Here is a 26638-nt window from a genome sequence, read left to right as displayed (position 1 = left end):
TGTGGGTGAAAAAACCCCTTCAATGTGTCACCAAATGCATACTGTTTGAGGTAGTAGCTTATAATGAAACATTTTGTATAATTTCACATTTATTTTTAAAATATTGGTTCCCAGACAGGTATTCTGATCAGGTTTATAGGCCAGAGTATATAGAAAGCATTGTTATTATTTTGGCTATTAATAAAATAATACAAATTTGAAAACAGAAAGGTTTATAAAGATAATATATCAATAAATTGAAAGGAAGTCTGTCTCATAAAGATTAAAAATGTAATGTATAGATTTTAAAATTAATGTAGCTATAATGTTTAACATGTTCTCTTATTTTTAAAGTATGAAAAAATTTTCCACATATCTTAAATCCTTTAAATAACTGAGTTGTTTGGCAATTTAAAAGTAATCTCATATATCCACAAAATCCCTTACAAACTTAAAAAAAAAACTCCCCTCCAATTCACGTTTAAGATATCCTCAAAAGGTCTCAGGTTGTATGATATTTACATACTTAAATTCATTATTTAACTAAACATGACTCAGATAAAAACATCATAAGAAATGTAGTAGCTCTCCTTTGTGATGCTCACCACAAAAGCGTCTGTGTGATCTTCGGAGTCAATTTCTACATCATCTTGAATTTGTTCAACTGTCAGAGCTTCAAGTGGCTGTGGCTAAAAATGAGTAGATATTAAGGTGCATCAACAAGTCTGTATTAAATAATGCTAGTAAAATGTGCTCTGAGAATTGTAAATGCTTATAAAAGGATAACACAGTTACAGACTGAGTACTCAAGTCTTATAAAAATCCCTGTTGAATTTATAGTCTATTAAAACTAACCTAAGTAATAAAATGAGTCAGTTAAGCATAAGCTTTTAAATTTGAAGTTACTATCATCAAAAGGATTAAGATGGGAAATTGCTACATATTTAATATGTTAGATATATCCTTAAAGGAAAAGCCCACTGAACTTTTTTCTTTCATAGTTAAAAAATCTTCTGTATAATAGCAAATTTTCAATTTTCCTCAAAATAGTCATTGAATTTCATTTGTGAAAAGTAAAGGAACTAATATTTATATTGAATATTCTAAAGGTAAAGTAGAAAAACATACAGTGCTACTATTAATTTGTTCAGTTTTCAATTATTAGAGATCTTTGGTATATTAGGGACTATGTAAGTAGAACCAAGGGTATAAAGTACCTGCCCTTACCCACAAAGGGTCTATAATCTAGTGGGAGAGGAAAGATAAAACCCAGCTATACAAAACAAAATATTAGGGTGAACCATATAAAAAAATCATCATTTTTATTAGTCAAAAGTGGTCAAATATTAGTATCATATACTTGGTTACAGCAAAAGAGCTGTAACATATACACTATCTATTATAATGAAAGACCGTGGCCATAGCACAATTTCTGGCTTGTGAATCCCAGAAACTTCCACAAAGAAAAGGTTGGCATGTGATCAAAGCCTATCAGGATGAGGATAAGTATGATTAGGGGGAAAATATTCCCAGCAGGGAGATCATGGTCAGCAAAGGTGAGAAACTACAGGATATGGCTGAAGAAATGGTGAATAAACAGTCCAGTGTGATCACAACTAAGATTCGCATGAGATTGAAGGTGCTAAAAAGAACAATTGTATTCAACAACCCTAGGGAGAATCATTTCCACTAAAATCTATGTGAACAATATTCTCTAGAATTGGGTATGCACAGCCTGCACAACTGTATACCGCAGCGGTGCAGATAAGGTGGGAAAGACAGATTGGTCATCTACCGAAAGTATTTAAAACCAGCTCAAAGAATCTAGACTTTATTTGTAGGTAGGTAGTAGGGGAGGGTGGAGGGCAGCAGTATAATGCTTGATAAGGGAGTTACCTGATCTCCTAATCTGGGGATAAACTCAGTATTGTAAACATGCTCAGAGCTGTGCAACTGTGTACAAGATTTCAACTTAATTCTCAGTTTCCTTAACTGTGAAGTAAGGATAATAATAATGACATACTTTTTTTTTTTTTTTTTTAAAGTGACAGTCTTTTATTTATTTATTTATTTGTTTGTTTTGTTTATACAAGCACTGGGTACAGTCAGAAGCGTGGGAGGGTGAGAGAATCCACCAGAGCCAGAGCGGGGAGCAGAACAGGCAGAAGGACCGAAGTACACTGCTGAGGGGAGCAGCGGGCGGCAGGAGAGGTCTGCGCGCCATGTGGGACCCTCCTCTGGTGGCCGGGAAGCAGCCGGGGATCGAACTGGCGCCGCAGAGGCCGCGGGCAGCTTCGCAACCCAGCGCTCAACCGCTGTGCCACCGGGGAGGCCCAATAATGACATACTTTTAATGCTGGAAGAATTAAATGAGATGAAACATATAAAGTTCTTGAATGGCGAGAATGGCCGGAGGGCGGAGCAACATGGCGGAGACGCTGCGAGTAAGATCTCCCATTAAAAAGTTAATAGGGAGGAAAAGCGGCAGGTCCCAGTGAGAACTGGGACACGGAAGATAAACGGGTGACACCAGCAAACTGCCCGAAGAAGAAAGCTGCCATAAAAGAGGACTAGAAGGGAGGAAAGCGCAGAACCCTGCTCCCCTCCCCCGCCCACAGAGTCGGCACTCTCCGACCAGCAGAGAGGAGGAAAACAACAAACTAAAACGACCAACAAGAACAAACTATGCAGCAAGCGGGACTGTGAGTGGAAAGGAACTATTGCAGCCACCACACCCCGTGAACGGGAGCTGTGGAGAACCCTGCAGGATTCGCCGAGGCTGTGAGCGAACAGCTTCAGGTGACATTGGAGAACAAAGAGACTCTGGAGGAGACATGCACACAGCCCCGGGCCGGCCGGTAAGCTTGCGCGGAAAAGCGGCGTGCTTGGTGCGCTTGAAAAGCAAACGCGGATCGGGATCGCGGCTGCCCAGTTCCCCGAGCCTGCGACCTAGGCTTGCGGGGAGATGCGCGGAGGCCCTCACTGAGGTGAAAGTCCCTCACTGAGTAAGCAGGAACCAGGTGCACAGGCACGGGAGCGGGGTGCAAAAGGCGCCATTCCCGCGCCACTGAACTGGGCTACAGCCCGTGTCCTGGACCTGAGGGCTTTGGAACTGAGACCCGGGGCACGAAATTCGGGCGTGGGTTCTCCACGACGGTGGGGCACAAGGCAGACACAGCACCCCAAAGCCGTTGAGGTTTACCCTACCATTCTCGCTCTGTTCCCTGTCCCACGGGGGGGTGGGGGGGGCGTCGAAAAGCAGCCTCCCAAGGACAATAGGAGAGATCTCTGGCGCCACCTAGTGACCAGAAAAAAAAGTCACTAACACCCCATAGAACAGGGAAATTTCTTAAGAAAAGACTTCTTGAAAAGGGCAGAAGGCTTCTGGAGGACCCAGTGGCCAGCTGGGAAGTTAGCCCACGCCAGGCCCCTTCCAACCAGCAGTCTGAGCCCACAGAGGGAGAAGGCACCCACGTCTGGGGCAGACCGGGCGTGCAGAAGAGTGTGCCTGAGACCGGATGCACAGATACTGCGTCCCGCTTCACCATTTTAGATCAGGGACATTTCTTCAGTAAAGACTGCCTAAAACCAGCAGAAAGCTCCCCCAGAAGCCAGAGATGGCTCCTGAAGGAGCCAGAGGGGAGCGGAGAAGTTCACCCAAGATGCTGGCCAGTCCGAGCAACACAGTGTCCCAATGCATACGACAAATTAGAAAACAGACAGTAGGGAGTAGAAGAACCACACGCAACCTAACAACTCCTCAGGAAAAAAGCACACCACAAAAAGAAAACCACCTCCCAGATTGCAACGACAGTAACTTGGAAGAACTTCTGAGCCTTCCAGAAAGAGAATTTAAAATTGCCGTGATTAAAAAAATGACAGAACTCATAAAGGAAAACAATGATCAGAAGAAGGAAATTGAGTCCCTAAAGAGGGAAGTAAAAGAAATGCAGGAGATCAAAGAATTAATGGAGGAATTAAGAACTCTGGGAAAAGCAATGAAAGCAGAATAGATGAAATGGAAGAACGAATAAGTACTCTTGAAGACACAGAAAAAGAACCAAAAGAATAAAAAGAACAAAAACAGAAAAGGAAAGAGAAGTACGAAGGAAAAAGAACGAAGAAAGACTTCGGGAACTATCTGACTCCATGAGGAAAGGAAATATAAGAGTTATAGGAATTCCAGAAGGAGAGGAGAGAGATGTAGGAACAGAGAAAATATTCCAGGAGATAATTGAAGAGAACTTCCCAAATGCGAAGAAGGAGCTGAAAATTGATATACAAGAAGCAAGAAGAACACCAAACTTCCACGACGAAAGGAAAAATACACCAAGACACATAATAGTAAAGCTCCCAAGAATCCAGGAGAAGGAAAAAATAATGAAGCTGACAAGAGGGAAGAAACAGATAACATTCAACGGAAAGCCAATCAGGCTGACATCAGACTTCTCTGAAGAAACACTACGGGCAAGGAGAGAGTGGAGGGACATAGTCAACAGACTCCAAGAAAACAGATGCCAACCAAGAATACTCTATCCCGCAAAGCTCTCCTTCCTCTATGAAGAAAGAATAAGGACCTTCCCAGACAAACAGAAACTCCGGAATTTCATTACGACTAAACCCCCACTCCAAAAAATACTACAAGGAATCCTAAAGCCAGAACCTCAGAGGGACGAATAACAACGAAAGAAGACAAAAAAAAAAAAAAAAAGTTATTAAAAGAATAAATAAAATCAAAGGAAAGACAAACACAATGGCAAATACAGATACTAACATATCAATATTAACTCTAAATGTAAATGGACTAAACTCTTCAATAAAAAGACACAGAGTTGCAACCTGGATTAAGAAACAAAACCCAACCTTTTGCTGTCTCCAGGAAACATATTTAGCTACAAAAGATAAAAATAGGCTCAAAGTTAAAGGATGGAAAACAATCCTACAAGCGAATGGAAAGAAAAAAAAAGCAGGAACAGCTATACTTATATCAGATAAAACAGACTTCAAACTCAAAAAAATAAAAAGAGACCCCAATGGCACTACCTTATGATTAAGGGGACAATACTTCAAGAAGAAATAACACTCATTAACATATACGCACCAAACGAAGGAGCACCAAAATATATCAGATAACTGTTGTCCTCTCTGAAAACAGACATCAGAGAAAACATACGTAGTGGGAGACTTCAACACACCACTATCAACAATGGATAGATCAACAAGACAAAAAATAAGTAAAGAAACTAAAGCTCTAAATAAGGACCTAGAGCATTTGGGCTTAACAGACATCTATAGAACACTAAACCCAAAAAAATCGGAGTACACATTTTTCTCAAGCGCACATGGATCATTCTCCAGGATCGATCACATACTGGGGCACAAGACAGACATCAACAGATACACCAAGATTGAAATCATACCAACCATCTTTTCTGACCATGAAGGCATCAAACTAGAAATAAACCATAAAAAGAAGGCAAGGAACTATCCTACCTCATGGAGATTAAAAACCACACTACTGGAAGACCACTGGACTAACGAGGAGATCAAAGAAGAAATTAAAAAATTCTTTGAATTGAATGACAAGGAGGACACCAATATCCTAAATGTATGGGATGCAGCAAAAGCAGTAATAAGAGGAAAATATATAGCAATAGAAGCTCACATCAAAAAACAAGAAAGAACTCAAAGAAACAACCTAATCTCGAAGCTCAGAGATCTAGAAAAAAACAACAAAAAAACCCCAAAACCAATAGAAGAAAAGAAATAATAAAAACCAAAGCAGAAATAAATGAAATTGAAACTAAAAAAACAATCCAAAAGATCAATGAAACCAAGAGCTGGTTCTTTGAAAAAATCAATAAAATAGACAAACGCCTAGCCAGGCTCACAAAGGAAAAAAGGGAGAAAGCACAAATAAACAGGATCACAAATGAAAGAGGAGAAATCACAACGGACACAGCAAAAATCAAAAGAATAATCAGTAACTACTATGAACAGTTATATGGAAACAAGTTCAACAATCTAGAGGAGATGGACAAATTCCTACAACTCTACAATCACCCAAAGCTAGATAAAGAAGAAATAGAACACCTAAACAGACCAATTACAAGCAGCGAAATTGAAATGGTAATCAAAAACCTCCCCAAAAACAAAAGCCCAGGACCTGATGGATTTAGAAATGAATTCTACCAAAGATTCAGAGACGAATTAGTGCCTATCCTTCACAAACTCTTCCAAAAAATTGAGAAGGAAGGGACAATACCAAACACGTTCTATGAAGCCAACATTACACTAATACCAAAACCGAATAAGGACAACACAAAAAAGGAAAACTACAGGCCAATCTCCCTAATGAACACTGATGCAAAAATCCTCAATAAAATTTTAGCTATCAGAATCCAACAATGTATCCATAAGATAATTCACCACGACCAAGTAGGATTCATTCCAGGGACACAAGGATGGTTTAACATCCGAAAATCAATCAACGTTATCCAACACATCAACAAAAAGAAATATAAAAACCATATGATAATATCAATAGATGCTGAGAAAGCTTTCGACAAAGTGCAACACCCATTCATGATAAAAGCCCTTGAAATTCTTGGGATACAAGGAACATACCTCAACATCATAAAGGCCATCTATGACAAGCCAACAGCCAGTATCATTCTCAATGGTGAAAAGTTGAAAGCAATTCCATTAAGATCTGGAACAAGACAAGGATGTCCACTCTCACCACTGCTTTTCAATGTAATACTGGAAGTCCTAGCCAGAGCAATAAGACAAGAGAAAGACATACAAGGAATGCAAATAGGAAAAGAAGAAGTCAAACTATCACTATTTGCAGATGATATGATAATATACATAGAGAACCCCAAAAACTCCACAGAAAAACTAATTCAACTCATCAATCAATTCAGTAAAGTGGTAGGATACAAAATCAACACGCAAAAGTCAGTAGCCTTCCTATACACAAACAATAAATCTGAAGAAGAAGAAATTAAAAAAAAAAATCCCTTTTAGTATCGAAACAAAAAAAAATCAAATATTTGGGAATAAATCTAACAAAAGAGGTAAAGGACCTATACAAAGAAAACTATAAAACACTGTTAAAAGAAATAGAAGAAGACACAAAAAAATGGAAAGACATCCCCTGCTCATGGATTGGAAGAATAAACATTATTAAAATGGCCATCCTACCAAAAGCAATCTACAGATTCAATGCTATTCCAATCAAAATTTCAATGTCATTCTTCAAAGAAATAGAACAATTATTGATGAAATTCATATGCAATCACAAAAAACCCCGAATAGCCAAAGCTCTACTGAATAAAAAAGAAGGGAATGGAAGCATCACACTCCCAGACTTCAAACTCTACTACAAAGCCATAATCATCAAAACTGCATGGTATTGGAACAAGAACAGACATACAGACCAATGGAATCGAATAGAAAATCCAGAAATAAACCCACAGATTTATGGTCAACTAATCTTTGACAAAGGAGCAAAGACTATGCAATGGAGCAAATAAAGTTTGTTCAATGAATGGTGCTGGGAAAACTGGGTTGCTACATGCAAAAGAATGAAGCTTGACCACTACCTCACACCATACACAAAAATCAACTCAAAATGGATTAAAGAACTAGACATTAAGACCTGAAACCATAAAATACATAGAAGGAAATATAGGCGAAACACTATGTGATTTGCATATCAAAGACATCTTTACAGACACATCACCCAAAGCAGTGATAGTGAAGGCAAAGATAAACAGCTGGGACTACATCAAATTAAAGAGCTTCTGCACAGCAAAAGAGACAATAACAAAAACAAAGAGAAACCCCACCAACTGGGAGAACATTTTTGCACACAACACTAATGATAAAGGACTGATCACAAAAATCTGCAAAGAGCTGATGAGACTCAGCAACAACAAAGAAAATAATCCAGTCAAAAAATGGGCAGAAGAGCTAAAAAGAAACTTCTCTGAAGAGGAAATGCAAATGGCCAACAGACATATGAAAAAATGTTCAACATCACTTGTCATCAGGGAAATGCAAATCAAAACTACCATGAGATACCATCTTACACCAGTGAGAATGGCACATATTAAAAAAACTAGCAACAGCAAATGTTGGCGAGGATGTGGAGAAAAAGGAACTCTTCTACACTGTTGGTGGGAGTGCAAACTGGTCCAACCACTATGGAGAGCTGTGTGGAGATTTCTGGACCTACTAAACATAGAGCTTCCATATGATCCAGCAATTCCACTCCTAGGTATTTACCCAAAGGACACAGAAACATCAATTCCAAAGAACACCTGCACCCCTATGTTTATAGCAGCACTATTTACAATAGCTAAGCTTTGGAAACAGCCCAAATGCCCAAAAATAGATGACCGGATCAAGAAGATGTGGTACATATATACCATAGAATATTACTCAGCATTCAAAAAAGATAAACACATGCAATTTGCAGCAACATGGATGGCGCTGGAAGGGATCATGCTCAGCGAAATAAGCCAAAAAGAAAAAGAAAAATCCCGGATGGTCTCACTCATAGCAGGAATCTAGAAAACTTAAATAAGGGACCAGGAAAATGAATAACTATAAGAAAGTGAAAATCAAAATCAACAAAAAACTATGATCCAGAGACTTTTTTTGCGGGGTGGGGGGCGGGAGGGGAGGGATTGGGGTAGAATGGGGGGTTTGCAATTGTATGGGGGAATATAAAAATAAAATTTATTATTTAAAAAAAAATAAAAGATCAGAATGAAAAAAAAAAGTTCTTGAATGGCAAATAGTAGGTTTAACAACTATGAATAGTCATGAAGAACCTATTATGTTCTAGTTTTGATTGCTGGAGCTAAAATGTTTAAAGAAAATAGACAAAACTACTTATATGGAGATTATTTATCATGGAATCATAGGTCAGTGTTACCAAAAATAAAGCAAGCAAGCAAAGAAATAAGTGGAATAAGGGATAAAAAAACTGATGGAGATTGCTGTTTTAGGTGGATAGTCAGGGAAGATGAAGTAAAAATAAAGCTGACAAAATGAGAGACTCAGATCTGTCTGCATCAGAGGAGGCCTGTGCATGGAGACTTCCCTGGCTAGGCTGCTCATTTAGGAAGGGCAGGAATGAATGACAAAGCAGTCAGCGAGAAGACAGAAGGTAGGTGCAAAGTAATGATGGTCCAGGGGCCTTGCTCACTGAGCAGAGTTTATATATTCATCATTTTTAGCACAATTTAAAATTAAAATGTTCATGCAACCTATGTGATAGGTTGCATAATAGCTGCCAATAAATGGCAGCTATTAATCAACAGGCTGAGAAAATGAGTGAGCAGACATTCATTTATATGTTTACACATAAATGTATAAAAGCAATTCAGCAAACTCAGTACTTTAAATACTAAACAAACTACCTTTTCTTCCATCTCATAATCGACTCCAAATATTGGGCTGGCAGAATAGACTTTGTGAAGTGAGTTAATTTCCTTAACTGATTCTTGTAGTTTTTCTATAGGATCTATTTTAAAGCCAAGAACATATCCTCCACTCTACAAGAAAAAATAAAGAAAAAACAAAAAGGGAGTATGAGGGATGGTATTTATAGTACACAATGAACTATAGTTCCAAATGTCCTTATTTCAGAGCACAATATGTAAACTGAATTTTAGATTAAACTTTAAACATATACAGAAATAGAGTATAATGAGCTTCCGTGCAGCCATCATCAAGCTTTAGTCAGAACAAATGGTCAATTGCATTCTAGCTACAATTTTCCACTCTCTGGGCTTCCCCTGACCCCCAGGATTAATTTGAAGCATATTCAGATTTCATATAATTTTATCTATAAATATAAAAACTGGTATTTCAAGATTTAAGAAATACACTGTAGAATGTGAAGGCCAAAGGGACTAAGTATTTCTTGAGTTATGCTTTAAAAGGAATAGACTGTAATTAAAAGAGGAAGGGGAATGGCATATCTGAGGCTACCTCCTTTAAGAATTAGGGAAGAAACCTGACCATGGAAGGTTTTTGGAGAAGAGTGTTAAAAAAATTAAGTAGTATACTGTAATAGGTAAGAGCATGCGCTTTGGGTTGAAAGCACATGCTTTTGGATTTAAATTCTGGTTTTACAATTAATTTTTATATGCTGCTAGGAAAATTACTTTCTTTGGTCTTTCCAAGCCTCAATTTTCTTATCATCAAATGGTTATTAAGTTACTGTATCAAGATAACGTATATATGGTAGTGCTCCTAGAAGGTAGTAAAAACCCAATAAATGGCAGCTATTAATCAACAGGCTGAGAAAATGAGTGAGCAGACATTCATATATAAATTTAGAAGTAATTTTATAAATATTTTATTTAAATGTATTTTTGTAAAATCTGGCATAATGGGAGCATAGCAGTTTATAATTAGTGTAATCTGTGTATGCAAATATACAATCTTAAACAAAATCTTTGTATATCTGTATATGTCTTAGTTTCTCAAAGGCAGTCTTATGAATTAGTCAGACCTGGAATTAAAACCTAGCCCCACCACTTACTAGTTGTGAGACCATGAGCAAGGTTCCTAACTTCTCCAAGGTTCAGTTTCCTTGGCTGTAAAATGGGGAAAAAATAGTAACTATGTGATAGGTTGCATAATGCATGAAAAGTACAGTGACTTGACTGTCATTAAAAATGATAATCAAGGGATGTGGAGCAGCTCTATCTAGTTAGGTTCAGTTCAGATCAACAATCTAGGGTGTGTAATGTTGTATGAAACATTCATTTTTACCTGTGAATGCTAATGCTGTAGAGTTTACTGTTGTAGTCTATTTTCTATTTAAGAAAGCTACAGCATTAGTGTATAATTATGATGGTAATAAACAGGAATCAGATTTGTTATAATGTGATAATCCCAATGATAAGAAAGATTGTCTGCAACAAAAAAACACAAGCAAGATTCTTCTGATAGGGACAATTACTATATAACTTCCTACTCTTCTCGTAAGTTCATATTATAGCGAATATTCTTGAGTGTAAATTGGTTACTATATAAATAAAACTAAAAATACAGTTTATTAAATAAATAAAGTTTATTAAAGATTAATAGAAACATAAAGTATCTTACCTGCTGAGAGCTTTCTATGACAAGAGCTAAACCAAATTTTGAATCTCTAATCTTTATTGAACGCTTGATGTAAAATAAAAAAGAAAAAAAATGCAGGGTTTATTATTTGATAATAGTGACTCTTTAACACAAGTTTTTCAAGTTTTACACAGTAACTACTTTTCAGTCTAATGAACAGAATTCTCCCTTTTTCCTCCATTACACTGCCACAGAGATCAAGTAAATGAAAATTTTCATACTGGAAACCAGGTGGCAAACTTATAAGACAATACAAAGAAGACATCGCTGACATATGCACAACATTCTCTCACCTGAGGAACCCCCAATTCCAGGGAGTCAAAACTTCTCTGAATATTTTAAGTGAAAGGCAACTAATCTTCATTTAATTATAGACATTCAGTGCCTTTTGTGACTCCTAAAAATGGGTTTATTTTAAAGTCACATGTGCTTTCTATTTCTTACAATTTAAGTTATAATAAAAGAACCTCTTAAAGAACAACCATTCTGGGCCTCCCTGGTGGTGCAGGGGTTAAAGACAACACTATCAAAAAAAAAAAAAACCCACAAAAAACAAAAAACAACAACAAAAAACCAAACAAGTTCTTTAAAAAAAAAAACCCCAAAACAAACAAGTTATGGGCATCAAAGGAAGGCTGGGAGGCTGGGATAGGTCAAATGTAATTAGCATTAATAGGCAAATGTGACATGAGAATTAAGCTTGGCTAGCAGGAAATGAGCAGCGACACCCGTGCCTGGGTAGGAGAAAGGAGTAGGCGCACAATGGTAGGCAGGATCTGCAGTATGTGACACAAAACGTACTTGCTGGAGGGGTTAGTGAGAACCATGGAAGATCTAACATTATGACCAGTAGAACAAAAGCCCAGGAAGTGCAATATGTGGGCACTAAAAGTTGAAAGCTACTGAGAAAGATACAGGAAGGAGGGAGAAAGAAAGAATGGGGTGGGAGGAAGGAGACTAAATACATATATTATGGAAACCTGGCCTTCTGCACTACTCTATACCCCACCACGTATACACACAGTCCCAGTTGAGAATCACAGCACACTGGCGCCCTCACTGTCATCTGGTAATCTAACTGGGTGATTGTGGGTAATCTGTCTGTCTATCTATAGGAGTGGGGTCAGGGCTAAGGCTGTAGAGCTGAAGTTAGAATATGACTGCTGCACTGACAGACTGTGAGGGTATCAGATTGCAATTTGTGGGCCAGGCTGAATTCCTGCCAGAGACCATACTTGGCAACAGTATTATCAAATAACAGAAAGTATCCTATTTGAAGAACAGAAAGCACAAAGTTCTTTACTACTCAGTAATTATTCAGCACAATATAAGTTAGGTTAGGCAAATCATAATACATGTAAATGTAACATGAAACAGCAATGAATAACCAAACACTAACTTAACAAATTAGATTCTGTAGTCTTCCCAGTGACTATTATAAGTCCTTATATTTCTTTAGATCTCAGAAATAACTTTCCTCCTATTATGTTTCTATGATTTTCTGCTTCTTGTGTGGTTTTACTAGACTGAAAGTTCCTTGATGGTGTGAACTGTGTACTGGCTCATGATTTTCATGACTGTATGGCTGTACTCAATACATGACAAATGAATGATCAGATGCTTTTAAAGATACTCCGAAATCAAGCAATTTAGCAAAATATAGGTTTGGGAATATTTTGCAAAAAAATTCCTCTCAGAGGTCAGGAAGTCTCTTTAAAAAATGGTATTTTCCAGATATCACATATGTTGTATTTACTCAACTGTTTAGTCTTGAGACTACTTACATCCTCCACGAATGGTGATTATCATAGGACAATCTCCCAAGATTTTCAATGATTATTTTTATGTTCCACCTAATTTGCACCAGAGTATTATAGTAGTTTAATATATAAAATAAAATTCTTCAGTTTACTGAAGTTTACTATTTGTTTCAAAGACTTACATACTCATTATGGCAGCAACAAAGTAAAAAGAGCCACTTTTATCTGTTTCCAAAGCAAACTGGTCTCAGATGTAGCTAGTTCTTATTATGAATTTTCACAGTTTTATTTGAATTTAAGCTAAAGCCATTATCACTAAAACCCAACCTTGAATATGAAAAAAGCTAAAATAAAGTGTGTGGATCTGCATTTTAAAGCCATGCTAAGGAATGACTCTATACCTTGTGAAAAGACAACAGAAAACCTGAGTAAGTTTAGTAAAACTTTTTTTTTTTTTTAAGATTTATTTATTAATGCATACAAGAGCTGGGGATGTAGGCCACAGGTGCTGAGAGACAGAGTGGGGAGCAGAACAGGCAGATTGAAATATACTGCTGAGAGGAGCAGCAGGAGAGACAGGAGAGGTCTGCGGTGCCATGCGGGTTAGCTTCCTGGCTGGGGATTGCACTCTTGCTGTGGTGGCGGTGGATATTTTCATAGTGCAGAGACTTAACCCCTTGTGCCACCAGGGACGCCCCTGGTAATACTCTTTGAATGGAATCTATGAAAGGCCTATCTTGCAAGGATAACTGTTAATGTTTGTAGATTTCATTATATTTCTCTCAACAGCAAGGTTTTCCCTTTGAATACAAGCACAATGGGTCTTTTCTGTGTCAAAATAGTAAATTATCTACATTTTAAAATATATCTCAGCTAAACTGCCGTAAAAAGGTAGAGTGAGAACTTAGTTAATCCTAAATATCCTATAAACTGTTGAACAAAAATTATTCTAGGTTAAAATAAGGTTACCTTTATTTTAATGAAGAGGAAGAAAAACCCAAACTCACATGTATATGTGTGTGAAAGAGAAAGTGTGTGTTTGCGTATGATTTGTGAGTTGTTAAGCATGTGTGTGTTGTGAACATGTGTGAATGTGTGATGTCTGTGTGAGAGTAATTTATGTAAAACATAATTCAAACAACTGTGAATGAATGAATGAAATTGAATGTAAATTCAATGAACTGATGCAATTCTGAATGGAAATAGAACTGTTTATCTTGTTACAATAGTTATTGAACTTGTTTTAGCTCTAAGGACAAATAAATTTTGGATTCATATACCTATTATGAAACAAACAGTGCATGAAATCAGAAAAAATAAATCACCAAAATGCATGTACTTACAATTTGCAGATATGGTATACTGACATTGAAACTGTCATTCATATTTGCATGCCACACAATTCTCACATTGGTAATAAAAAAGGTTCCTAAATTTCCCTGTAAAAGGGAGTAGTGAGAGACATAACAATAATCATTTCTTTAATATTTATTCCTTAAATTCTAAATACTAGAATAATTCTGATTATCACAGCATCAGAAAATACTATTCTTGAGTATTACAGAGCACTAATGACTTCATCTTTCATTAGCTGGCAGGGCAGTACAATTAGATAATTGAAATCTGGGCCCTAATCAATACAATCTCAGCACTCCCCAGCTGTCTGACTGGGCAAATTTCCTGGTGCACTATGTCAAATGCAAAATGGAAATCTGACTAAATAATACACACACATATAGTCCTCAGCAAAGTGTCTGGCACAGAGGAAGCATTCTGCAAGTCTCAGATCTTACTATAACTAATTTTCAAAATGTGGGATAATTCAAGGTAAGATTCAAGTTGTAGTGACAGAAAACACATATGATAACCTCTATCAGGACACAGGAGATATTTTATGGGACTTTTACGTTAACTGTACATCAAAACTATTCTCTAGTTACATGGCCCTTCAACATCTATTCAAAAATTGTTTCAATGTGATAGTGAAGTGGCCTGAAAATATCTTCCAGATCTAATGATATGCCACCAAAATTATCTGCCACTACCATCTATCATTATCCATCTCTACATCCACCGCTCCCCTATCACTACACTCAGAGGAATTTATTTTATACTTTGCTTCCTGACCCCTTTTCTGATACGACTGGTTTGAGGTGTCAGAAAAGGCCACTTCTCTCCCAATTACATTTAATAAATATATTAAGGTGAATAAATAAAACATGTTTTCTCCTTCCATTCTCATATTGCAAGAAATTTTTATAGTTAGCCTCCAATATTCCCGGACCACATCCCACTGACCAATACTAAGTCTAACTTTATAAAGAATAATTTTTTAAAGAACAAACCCATGTGCATCATTCTCTATTAAAGGCTTACAAAATGGCCGCTCAGTTCCATCCCTTTCCCAAAGTAAGGAAGGTGTAAACAGGACACAGAAATACTAGGATGCAAATTGATGATTGAATAAAGAATTAAGTATTATGAGAAAAAAGAAAGAATAATTCTTTAAGTTATTGTTTCCTCTTAATTAATTTTAATTTTTTAAAAGATTTATTTATTTATGCATACAAGAACTGGGGTACAGGCCAGAGATGCAGGGGGGGTGAGAGGATTCACCAGAGACAGAGTAGGGAACAGAATGGGCAGACTGATTGAAATACACTGCTGAGGGGAGCAGTGGGCAAGACAGGAGAGGTCTGCCTCACCATGTGGATTTCTCCCTGGCCAGCTGGGGATAGAACTTGTGCTGCAAAGGCTGTGGATTTCTTCATAGTGTGGTGCTTAACCCCTTGCGCCACCAGTTGTTTTCTGTTTCTAAATTAAGAGGAAACAGGGCCTCCCTGTGGCTCTAGGACTAACCAGATGTGTGAAGTCAGGTGGGGCCTCAGTTTTTCATTTCTGGGTGAAAGGAGAGTGAACTAGATAATCTCTAACATCCATTCCTGCTGTAAATTCTATATAGAAAAATACTGCTTAAAAAAGCACAAAACCAGGAAAATATGAAGATCAGAATATTATTTTATATCGAGTTTTACCGCTAACTTATCAAAAAGTATAATGCTAATTTTAATATTAAGAGGTCAGTGTACAAACCCAAGTATGAGTAGAAAAAATAATTCCCAAAGTACTGCCCTTGGGCCTCCCTGGTGGTGAAAGGGGTTAAGACGCAACCCATGAAGCTATCCACAGCCACTGCAGTACGAGTTTCATCCCCGGCCAGGGAGCTGCCCACATGGCGCAGCAGACCTCTTCTACCTTGCCCGCTGCTCCCCTCAGCAGTGTATTTCAGTCGATCTGCCTGTTCTATTTCCCACTCTGTCTCTGATGAATCCTCTCACCTCCCACACTTCTGGCCTGTACCCCAGTTCTTGTTGCATAAATAAATAAATCTTTAAAAAAAAAAAAGTACTGTCCTAAAAGTTTCATTATTTCTTTTTTTTTTTTTTGTGGGACCCTCGCCAGCGGCCGGGGAACGAACCGGCGCTACAGAGGCTGCGGGCAGCCTTGCAGCCCAGTGCTCAACCACTGCGTAACCAAGGGAGGCCCTCATTATTTCTTTGCACAATACCTGATCACTGGATAAATTCCATACTCCATTGATTTTATCATATACATGTTCTTGTGGTAATAACCTTAATTGCTTATTTTGAATTAGTGCACTTCTCAATTTAAAATCACGATACATTTTAGAAGTTTCATATGCTCTATAAAAAAGAACAAACAAAAGGTTAACCCAAACTGAAAATGTGGATTTCTTAGGTTATGGTTATTTACCTACTAAAATATATGCCTGTTAGTATATCACTATGTACATCATTCAAATAATTATTAAATTAAAATGTTTTCATTTCAGTAAGTTTTGATGATTTACAGTCTTCTAAAACTAAAAAATTTGGGATAACATTGGCTTATAACACTATGTAAGTTTCAAGTGTACAGCGCTATAATTCTAATCTGTAAAGACTATATCATGATCACCAACAACAGTATTGCCTGTCCATCACTATACACTTGACTCCTTTATTCATTTCACCCATCTCCCAATCCCCTTTCCTTCTGGTAACCACCAATCTATTTTCTGCATTTAAGAGTTTGTTTTTATTTCATTTGTTCATTTGCTTTCTTGCTTTATATTCCATGTAAGAATGAAAATATATGGTTTTTGTCTTTCTTTGTCTGATTTACTTCACTTAGAATAATATCTGTCTAGGTCCATAAATGTTGTCACAAATGGCCAAATTTTCATCCTTTAAAAAATTTTTTTTAAAGATTTATTTATTTATACATACAAGAGCCAGGGTATAGGCCAGAGGTGTGGAGGGTGAGAGAATTCACCAGAGACAGAGTGGGGAACAGAACAGACAGATCGTGACTGAAGTATACTGCTGAGGGCAGCAGCGGGCGAGACAGGAAAGGTCTGCTGTGCCATGTGGTTTGCTCCCTGGCCCACCAGGGATCAAACTCGTGCTACAGAGCCTGTGGACAGCTTCACAGGCTGGGTCTTAACCTCCTGTGCCACCAGGGAGGCCCTAAAATTTTTTTTTTTAATAGCTGAGTTTTCCATTTTGTGTGTATATTCATATACATACATATAAAACAACTGGTGATTACAGTCTTTTGTAGACTTTGTTGTTTTAGTGCAGTATTTACACATTTTATCTCAGTAATCTTTTTAGATGTCTAATTCTTTTTTTTCTTAGATGTCTAATTCTTAAGGCAATATATATCACACAGCTCAAACAATTGGAAACATTTCTTCTCTAAGCTGAAAACCAATACTTGCACATATATATGAAATTTTCTTTCTATCAAAATGCTTTATTTCTGTTTTAGTCAAAGGCATGACTATTATTTTGACATAAACAGGAGACAAATTACTTTTCTCACTGCAACCTGAAAACATCATGCTCACACCTACCTCTGTAACAGAAAATCAGAATGAATACCAATTCCAAAGGCATTCTAGGAGATTGTATGTACCTATGTATATAAATTTCCTATAACTTTGTCTTCATTCCATATCTCCTATTGATAAACTATACAAAAGAAAATTCTGATTATTTTTGATTAGTTAATTCTAATTTTATTCCAAAAAATGTAGGCTAATTTACCCATTTAAGAGAACTAGTTTTTTAAAGTCTAAATAGCTTTATATTAAGAAGTCATTTATACAAACTATAATATACATTGTTAATTTCTCATTTTCACTCTAATTAACCTTCAATATGAAAATTGTGAAAGAGAAGGAATGGAATATTTGTCTGTAAATATTAATTTCCTTTAAAGCTGTAATAATAATTAACAAATGCAAAAAAAGGAAACTATGCTGTTTAAGGGAAACACATAACATTTTCATACTATTTAAGAAAAGCTTCTTCCATGCCCCCTTCATACTCCATTTAAAATGTTTCATCTTGGGCCTCCCTGGTAGCACAAAGGTTAAGACCCAGTACTATGAAGCCACTGGGGCATGAGTTCGATCCCTCGCCAGGGAGCTAATGCACATGGCGCAGCAGGCCTCTCCTGTCTTGCCCGCTGCTCCCCTCAGCAGTGTATTTCAGTCAGTCTGCCTGTTCTGTTCCCCACTCTGTCTCTGGTGAATCCTCTCACCCCCTGCACCTCTGGCCTGCACCCCAGTTCTTGTATGCATAAATAAAAAAATCTTTAAAAAATAAATGTTTCATTTCATACTGCCTCTCTAAGTAAAATGAAATAAAGAGCTATGGTTTAGGAATAGATGCCCACTAAAGCTGAAAAATTGTATACAATGTTCATAACATTATTCACAATAGCTAAAAAGTACAAATCACCCAAATGTCCATCAACTAATGAATGGATAAACAAGATATGTATCTATATAATGGTGGAACTGTCTTTTTTTTTTTTTTTTTATAGAGGCATTTTTTTTTTTTTTTATTTATTTATTTGTTTGTTTGTTTTTGTTTATACATGCACTGGGTACAGTCAGAAGCACGGGAGGGTGAGAGAATTCACCAGAGCCAGAGCGGGGAGCAGAGCAGGCAGAAGGACCGAAGCACACTGCTGAGGGGAGCAGCGGACGGCAGGAGAGGTCTGCGCACCATGTGGGACCCTCCTCCGGTGGCTGGGGAACAGCCGGGGATCGAACCGGCGCCGCTGAGGCCGCGGGCAGCTTCGCAACCCAGCGCTCAACCGCTGCGCCACCGGGGAGGCCCTGTATCTATATAATGGAATATTATTCAGCTACAAAAAGAAATGAAGTACTGACACATGCTACACCATAGACAAACCCTGAAAAACATAATTTTTTACAAAAATTTATAAAAGCAGACAGACTTAAAAGACCATGAAATGTGTGATGCCACTTATATGAAATGACCAGAATAGTCAAATCCATAGTGACAGAAAGTAAGTCAGTGGTTTCCAGGGTTATGAGGGAGGGAGTGGGAGGAAATAGCAAGGGGAATTTCTTTTTGGCATGATGGAAATATGCTGGTATTGGACAGAAGTGACAGTTGTACAAACTTGTGAATATAATAAACAAATCAAACTGTAAAATGATAAACTTAGTTAAGTGAATTATACCTAAAAAAATGAAACCGTCATAGAGATTAAAATAGCCACAAAATTAAAGATCAAATAACTAGGAAACAAAAAAAATAAATTTGCAACAGATATGACAGAGGGATCATATTTAAGAAACTTATATAAAAAACTATAGAGCCAAAAAACATGAAAAAATTCAACATTCCTATATAAGAAATTCAAATGAAAATACAATATAAAGGAAAAGACCCCCAAATGTCTTTTGCTAGAAAAACAATCTTTTTAATTAATTAATTGATTGAACTTGGATTGAATGAATTCCTATTTCACTGTTAACTATCCTGGCAGCTAATTTAATAGAATGTTCAGTAGAAGTATGTACTAATCTTCAGTATACTTATGTGTCTTATAAATGCCTTCAAAGCGTTTATTGAATGATAGTGCAATGTGTTTAAATATCCTTAGGTTATCTATAATGGAGTTTGAAGGAAGATAGCATCATACTTCTAAACTTTATTCGTTAGACCTTAATTTCATAGAATTACCTTAAAAATATTAAATAATCCATAAACATCAAGCATTACCATACCTGTGTACTGCAATAACCGAAGTAAAAAGTCTAGGACTTCCAGGAACCAAATTTGTAAATATAAACTCAAAACGAGAACTGTTACACTTTGTTAGTATGTAAAGTGCTTCTGTTTGGCCTCGTAATTTCTGTAAGGACAAATTTTTTTAAAACTTCAGACTTTAAGAGCAAATCCCCATCACAGTAAAAACAGACATCAACCTCATATAACTGCATATAACTTCATATAACCTCATATAACTTCACTGCATACATATTTCAATTTTTTGAACTTACAGAGTTAGCAGTCCTTGTTGTAATATTCAATATGCAGTTGTAACCGATAGCTAAAATTGAAAAGCAAAGAATTTAAAGAACATGATATAATAAACTGAGAATAAAGTCTACATATACAAAACTTTTTCAGCTTAAGAAATTAAATATATATAAAACCACAACTTTTTAAATAATTTATGAAACAACTTCAAATTAAAGTTCGATAATTAGAAGAACTGGAAATTCTGCCTCTGAACAAACAAAAACATTCCTAACATGGAAAAAGTAAGTTTTTGCCTCTAAAATCTGTACAGTATTATTTCTTGAAAAATTTTAGCACCATTATATCAAGATAAAAAGTCTGGCTGAATAAATTAAAATAGTTAAAAAAATAAGTGAAGCAAAATTTAACACAATGAAAGGTTGTACTTTTATTATTAGAGTTCAGATCTCTGTTCTTTGGGATTACTTGAAACAGATTATAGGACGTTCTCAAAATAAGTAGAAAAACAAAACAAAAATCAATTTAAAAGCACTAATTTTATAGATTTCCAAGAGAAAACATGAATAGACTGAAAAACATTTCTTTTGCATTATGATGCAGTCTGTGGCTTGTCTGTGAAGCTTTTTATCAATTTAAATTTTCCACATATTTCATGGTATAGCTTTTTTTGACATCAAAAGCACTATGCAAGTTCACATGACAAAAAGTTTTTTTCCTTTAGTGTTATCTATCAAAGATACTTACAAAGATTGACTCTGGGTAATGCCAAAGAGTGCCAGATAATTCTTAAATTTGTTACCAAGAGTCTTCCTAAAAACAAGCAAACAAAAATAGGTTACCTTAAGGACCCATTTTTACAACAGAATGAAGTAGACATGGAACTTCTAATCCAGTATCTGCAGCAAAATTCATAGATGAATTTTATATACTTATTAACTGAAAATATTTATTGCAGGGACTCCCGGGTGGCGCAGCCGATTGAGTGCAGCGCTGTGAAGCTGTCTGCAACCTCTGCAGCGCCGGTTCGATGTCGGCCAGGGAGATTCCCATATGGTGTGGCAGACCTCTCCTGTCGCACCCACTGCTCCCCTCAGCAGTGTATTTCAGCCATCTGCCTGTTCTGCTCCCCGCTCTATCTCTGGTGAATCCTCTTACTCTCCCGCGCTTCTGGCCTGTACCCTCTTGTATAAAAATAAATCTTTAAAAAAAATATTTATTGCATATATCTATCCTATGTTAGGTATGCAACATACGATTCAGAATCCCAGATGAAAAAAACTGAGGTTACACCACGAACCCATCTCTCCAACAAATTATAACCACAGAATTCTTTTGATGTGTAACCTATAGCTGGGTTATATTATTTCCTTCCTGAAAACTTGAATATCAAAAGAAGAGGAACTAGGCTTGTAGTAATACTGAGGTGAGATGGGCCAGGAAGTTCTAAAAATATAGAAGAGGTATTCTTATGAGAAATTGTGAAAAATATATGATATGTTTGACAAGTAATAAATAATCCAGTATAAGGCTCGTAGATCATAGAGAAGTAAACATTTCATCTATCAGTCAAGGTCCAACAGTGAGCTGATGGCATACTTGAATTCGGATAATTGAAGTTTACTTGCGAAAGGACATATGGATAGGATGTCAGGAATCTAAATGAGTGCAGTAGATCTGCTACAACCCCAGGCCCAGAGGCACAAGGATACGAGGCAGTTCACCAAACCTGGAAGGAGACTTACAGAGGGTGAATGCCTTGAGAGGAAAAAACCAGGGGAATAAACGCCAGCCTCACTCTCCTGTTTCCTTGGATCTCCTGCTATTGCTCTTCTAAGGAAGCTAGAGTACACAAGGGGCCTTTTGATGTAGTCTGTACAAGAATCTTTCCAGGGGACAGGGAAAAGGGTGGAGCAGGATGCTGGCTCTAGAAGCACAAATGGAAGACGGTGACAGAAAAAAGTTCTTTAGTTTTATACCAAGGAATTCAGATCAGTTAGCAGTTGAGGCAATGAAGTTGAGATAGGGTTTAGAATTGACACTGGTGAGAAATAAACATTTTGAGAAGAGAATAATGTGATTCCAGCAGTTTAGAGAGCAATGTAATCAGTCTGGGTCATCTCTTAGTAGCTATGTGATATTGGAAAAGTTAATTAATTTCTCTGTGATTTAGGTATTTTGTTTGAAAAAAATAATACAACTGTATGTTTTATTTACTTTTACTTTTATTATTATAAAATAGATTATAACTCATACACACACATAATATATGACGGATGTGGAACAATGACTGGCAAACAGTAAACATTCAAGATGTTAACTGCTATTTAAAAAAATTTTAGTTCTTTAGAAACATATTTTATGATTTATTTTGTTATCGTACATACACTGGTTCATGTTTTCCTTATGCCATTTCACCTAGGTAACATTATATCTTTACTACAGGTCTATGAGCCCAGCACATCTATTGATTTTTTTTTTTTAATATTTTCCTATTAGAAGAGCCCAGGAAAAATAGGAAGAGTTTGTCTTATAAAATAGGAAGAGTTTGTCTTATCTGCTTTTCTTCTCTTGGTACATCTATAAGTCTCTTGCATTTTCATGTTGCCTCTTTTCTGCTAAAGGAACCGATCCTATACCTCTTATCCCAGTGTTCCAGGCATGGGCTTTTCTCTATTTTCTTCCAAATACCAACACATAAAATTGTCCCTGTTTCTCCTAATCTCCCTGTTTTCATTTTCATACAGCTTCAGTATGCAAAGCTAATCTGATCACTTCATGTTAGAGTACTTACAGCCGAAGTGGATATAAAGTGCCCATCTTTTGGAGCATTTATGGTTGTGACATGGGGTTTCCTGGACTTAGCAATGCCTTAATGTAGCAATTTTCAAACTACTGGAATGGAGGGAAAGGAGATGACTACAAGACAATTTCCTTTCCTTTCCCACATTCTTTTCAGCCAGAAATTCTGCACACTCCTGTAAAATTCCATAAAGATTTCTAAGGGGTGAGCATATTTTTATTAATAGTAAGATTTCAGACACTATGATGGTGATTTTTGGCCAGAGAGATGTTTTGCCCTTCCTACTACAAAGCACTAGTATAGGATTCTACAACTGAGGAATACTTGATAATCTGAAAATGTTCTATTATCCACAAACTTGGTTTGGACTGGTGGGGTGACTATCACATACAAGTTCCCACCGATCTATGAGGGCAACCAAAATTTCCTCTGCTTCCTCAAGTAAATTCAATTCGGTTTTGTCAAGAAAAAGTTATCTAGAGATTATTATTTAACCCTTAAAGGCACAAACTAAAACATCTTGTTTGTGTTTCTAGAGTACAGCTGCTGCATGTGGCCTGGACTTTAAAAATTTCCAGTGATGGAGAAATTTGATTAGGAAGGGAGGTACTCTAATGTCTAGAATTGGCTGCTCCTCAGTGACAGTTAGAAATGTCTCAGAGAATTTTCCAGTATCTGATCCACAGAGACTTCATAATATGGCACTAAACTTGCTCTCCACATGTTCTTCTCTAGGTGTCAATCTTAGGGGACTGTGCATTACTCTTGAATTCTCTTAAAAAGAAGCATGATTCCAGCTAGCACAGCTATGGCCTACTTATGTCCACTATCCCATATTATTTTTGTGGGAAGGCAGAGCCTAAGATCATGGGCCATTTACAAGGTCTCCTAGAATTTGAACAGTTATATTAGGTAATGCTGATGTCAGAAACCAGGACTTACTGAAGGATCAAAGATCTAAGGGGGAACATCTATTTTGTCATACAGATTTAATATCTACCTTTTCTTGAGTTTAAGTCTGAGAAAAGTTTTATGTTGATTTAACTCTCACCTTCTCACAATTACATTTACATATAATGCTGTTTCCTGTCTTATTCTCCAGCTAATATGATTTAACATTTGTAAATTAAACCAGAAATATAAAATACATTATAAAACATACTCACCCCTATCCCCATTATTTCCTTTGGTGTCTTCAATTGAATCTAAACAATCAATAAGGACTTCTCCAGGTCTTGTTTTCATTTGTCTAAAATAAATGTAAAGCCTTTAATTTTATAGCTACAACTATACCTGCCTATAATCCAATTAGAGAAACACATAGGCATATAAAACAGTCAAAAGTATAAATGATACAGTACCAAATGCTCATGCACTTGAAAATAAGGTTGTCAAAAACTTCAAGAACCCAGAGATGGGGCCTGGCATAGTCAGGGACACATAGAACAAGCCAGAATTGGAACAGGTAGGATTTGGAGAAATAAGAAAGAAGAAACAATGGTTAAAGACCAGTAAAAGGAAATAAGAGAAAGTGAGAAAATTGGCTTGAATGGGGAAGGTCCATATTAAGAGGTAGGGAGATATATACAGTGGATAAGTAAGGAGGAGCCAGATTATGGAGAACCTTATTCTTTGGACAGTGAAGAGCCCTCTAAAGGGTTCTGAGTAAAGGAAAGAAGGTAAGTGATTATGGAAGGTATGGGTTAAAGCAAAGCATCATCAGGAGTTGGTAAATAATCAGATAAAGGAGACAAAGGTAATAAAGAATGAAGCATAGAACCAAAGTAAGAGATTATGTGGTAGGACCATCTAACACATTCTCTGGAGTCAACTCAATTACCTACTGAAAATACAGTATGATCATTATCATTTCCCTGCCTAGACATCTTTCACATCATTCCATTGCTTAAAAGATGAAGTCCAAAAGCCTCAGAAAAACATTTCCCAATTTAAATAATCTATGTGTACATCCATCATCTGCCTGCCAGACCCTGCCTTCTAACCAATGAGGTTTATATCTCTAACACTGCTTTAAATGTTTATTTTTCTTTCCATCTTCTCTTCTTTTTGGAACACTATCCTACTGTCTACCCTAACAAGGTCCTGCCTATTCTTCAGGGCTCAAATAGTATTTCTTCTTTGAGGCTGTCCCCAGACAGAATGAACTGTTCTGTTTCTATGATTCCCCATCTTTTCGTTTTTCAGGGTAGTATTTACCACCCGTGTTATAATTAGTTGTCTATGAATAAATCTCCTGCATTAGAATGGGGAGAGGATATCATTTGCTATTATTTTTGTATCTCCAACCATCAGCATAGTAACCAGCACATGGTAAACATTTGATAAATATTTTGTAAACTGAAATGTTATAAAATAGATCTCTGGATTAAGAAGCTTCTGAATATAACAGAAAAAGTTAGAATACATGCAATATGTAACTATGGTTTATAATTTTATAAATCCTTTTGCCCCATAACTTCATCAAGGATCTAAGACCATTTTAGTATTAGGTATTACTTACAACTAAGCCTGGAAAATTAACCAAAAATTTATTTTCCATATAAGGAGGTTCTGTTCATAAGGGATCATAAATGGTTAGGAAACTCCATACCATTGACCCAAGAACCTTAGCTTTACTATTTCCCAACATTAAATAGCCCTAATGGAGATATTTTCCCTTGATTTGGATGCAGGAGGATCCTAGCTATTTTCTCTTTAAAGCATGAAAATTTTCCAAAATTAGGGCTTTTGCTTGAGAGGCTCCAAAAAATGGGGCTCCTTCTCCCTGTTGTTGATTTATATGAGCAGCTAGATGAAGCTTACCCTGGAAATAAAGTCTGTCTGGTTAGGAATTTTGCAGAATGCTTTCTCCCCCATCCCTTATTTTACAGACAGGGAGATTTAGGTTTAGAATGAAGTCATTTGTCTAAAAGCATACAATGTGTGTTGTTATTTCAAAGACAGTTTTAGCAACCCGGTTTCCTCAGACCATGCTTACGTCTGTCCCCTCTATGAAACGGACAGCCCGGGTGGCGTACAGGGAGCCCCAGGCGGGGTTGGTCCCTGTCGTGCTAGGGTTCAGTTTCCTGAGAGGTTCTCCGCAGCAAAAAGGCTTAAGGATCTCACGGGATCAAAACTGCAATCTAGATGCATGCCGGCGGGGACGCGGGCCTCGGGAGGGTCGCAGGGCCTGGGGCAGTCTGGGGTCTAGAGGTGCGAACTACAGGAGAAAACCTCCCGCCCCCCTCTCGAGGGCCGAGAACTGCAGCGGCGCCGTCGCCCCCCGCGGGACCTGCAGTCGCGCCGCGACCCCCTCAACGGGCTCAGGTCCCAGGGGAATCTCCGCAACTCACTGCGAGGACACGTCGAAGCGGACATCTCGGTCCTCCCAAAGTGCGTCCAGCACCGACATGGTGACTGAGGCCTGCTGTCGGCGCTTTCCGCAATAGTGGAAGCCGAGAGGCGTGTCGTCGGCTCCAAGGCAACGGGAGCGGTCCCGAAATCTACGGTGGGCGCCGAGACTCAAATTTCTTTGAGCGAGCGCGTGCGCTTTCCTCGCCACTGTGGCGTCACCG

The 26638-nt window shown here is 37.3% G+C and overlaps 1 protein-coding gene across 4 annotated transcripts in view; it reads right to left on the bottom strand.

The window, feature by feature from the left end:
* BBS5 (Bardet-Biedl syndrome 5) overlaps positions 1-26577 on the bottom strand; it is a 42455-nt gene extending 15878 nt beyond the window's left edge. For 2 of the 4 annotated variants that reach the window (XM_037523481.2, XM_037523485.2), the window contains exons 1-10: positions 26417-26577; positions 24230-24312; positions 21008-21073; positions 20281-20330; positions 20005-20132; positions 16459-16594; positions 14234-14329; positions 11113-11175; positions 9414-9548; positions 585-668 (exon numbers count right to left, since the gene is read on the bottom strand). In XM_037523481.2, coding sequence (XP_037379378.1) covers positions 585-668; positions 9414-9548; positions 11113-11175; positions 14234-14329; positions 16459-16594; positions 20005-20132; positions 20281-20330; positions 21008-21073; positions 24230-24312; positions 26417-26475 — 900 coding nt within the window. In that variant the 5' untranslated portion in view covers positions 26476-26577. Of the gene's footprint in view, positions 1-584; positions 669-9413; positions 9549-10543; positions 10593-11112; positions 11176-14233; positions 14330-16458; positions 16595-20004; positions 20133-20280; positions 20331-21007; positions 21074-24229; positions 24313-26416 lie in introns of those variants that run through there. The other 2 variants (XM_037523482.2, XM_037523484.1) reach the window with 2 other exon arrangements.
* Positions 26578-26638: the final 61 nt, after the last annotated feature.

Source organism: Talpa occidentalis, unplaced genomic scaffold (genome assembly GCF_014898055.3).
Source record: "Talpa occidentalis isolate TD23 unplaced genomic scaffold, MPIMG_talOcc4v2.1 talOcc4.3, whole genome shotgun sequence".
In the NCBI taxonomy this organism is placed as follows: Eukaryota; Metazoa; Chordata; class Mammalia; order Eulipotyphla; family Talpidae; genus Talpa; species Talpa occidentalis.
This window is presented reverse-complemented; position numbering and strand designations above follow the sequence as displayed.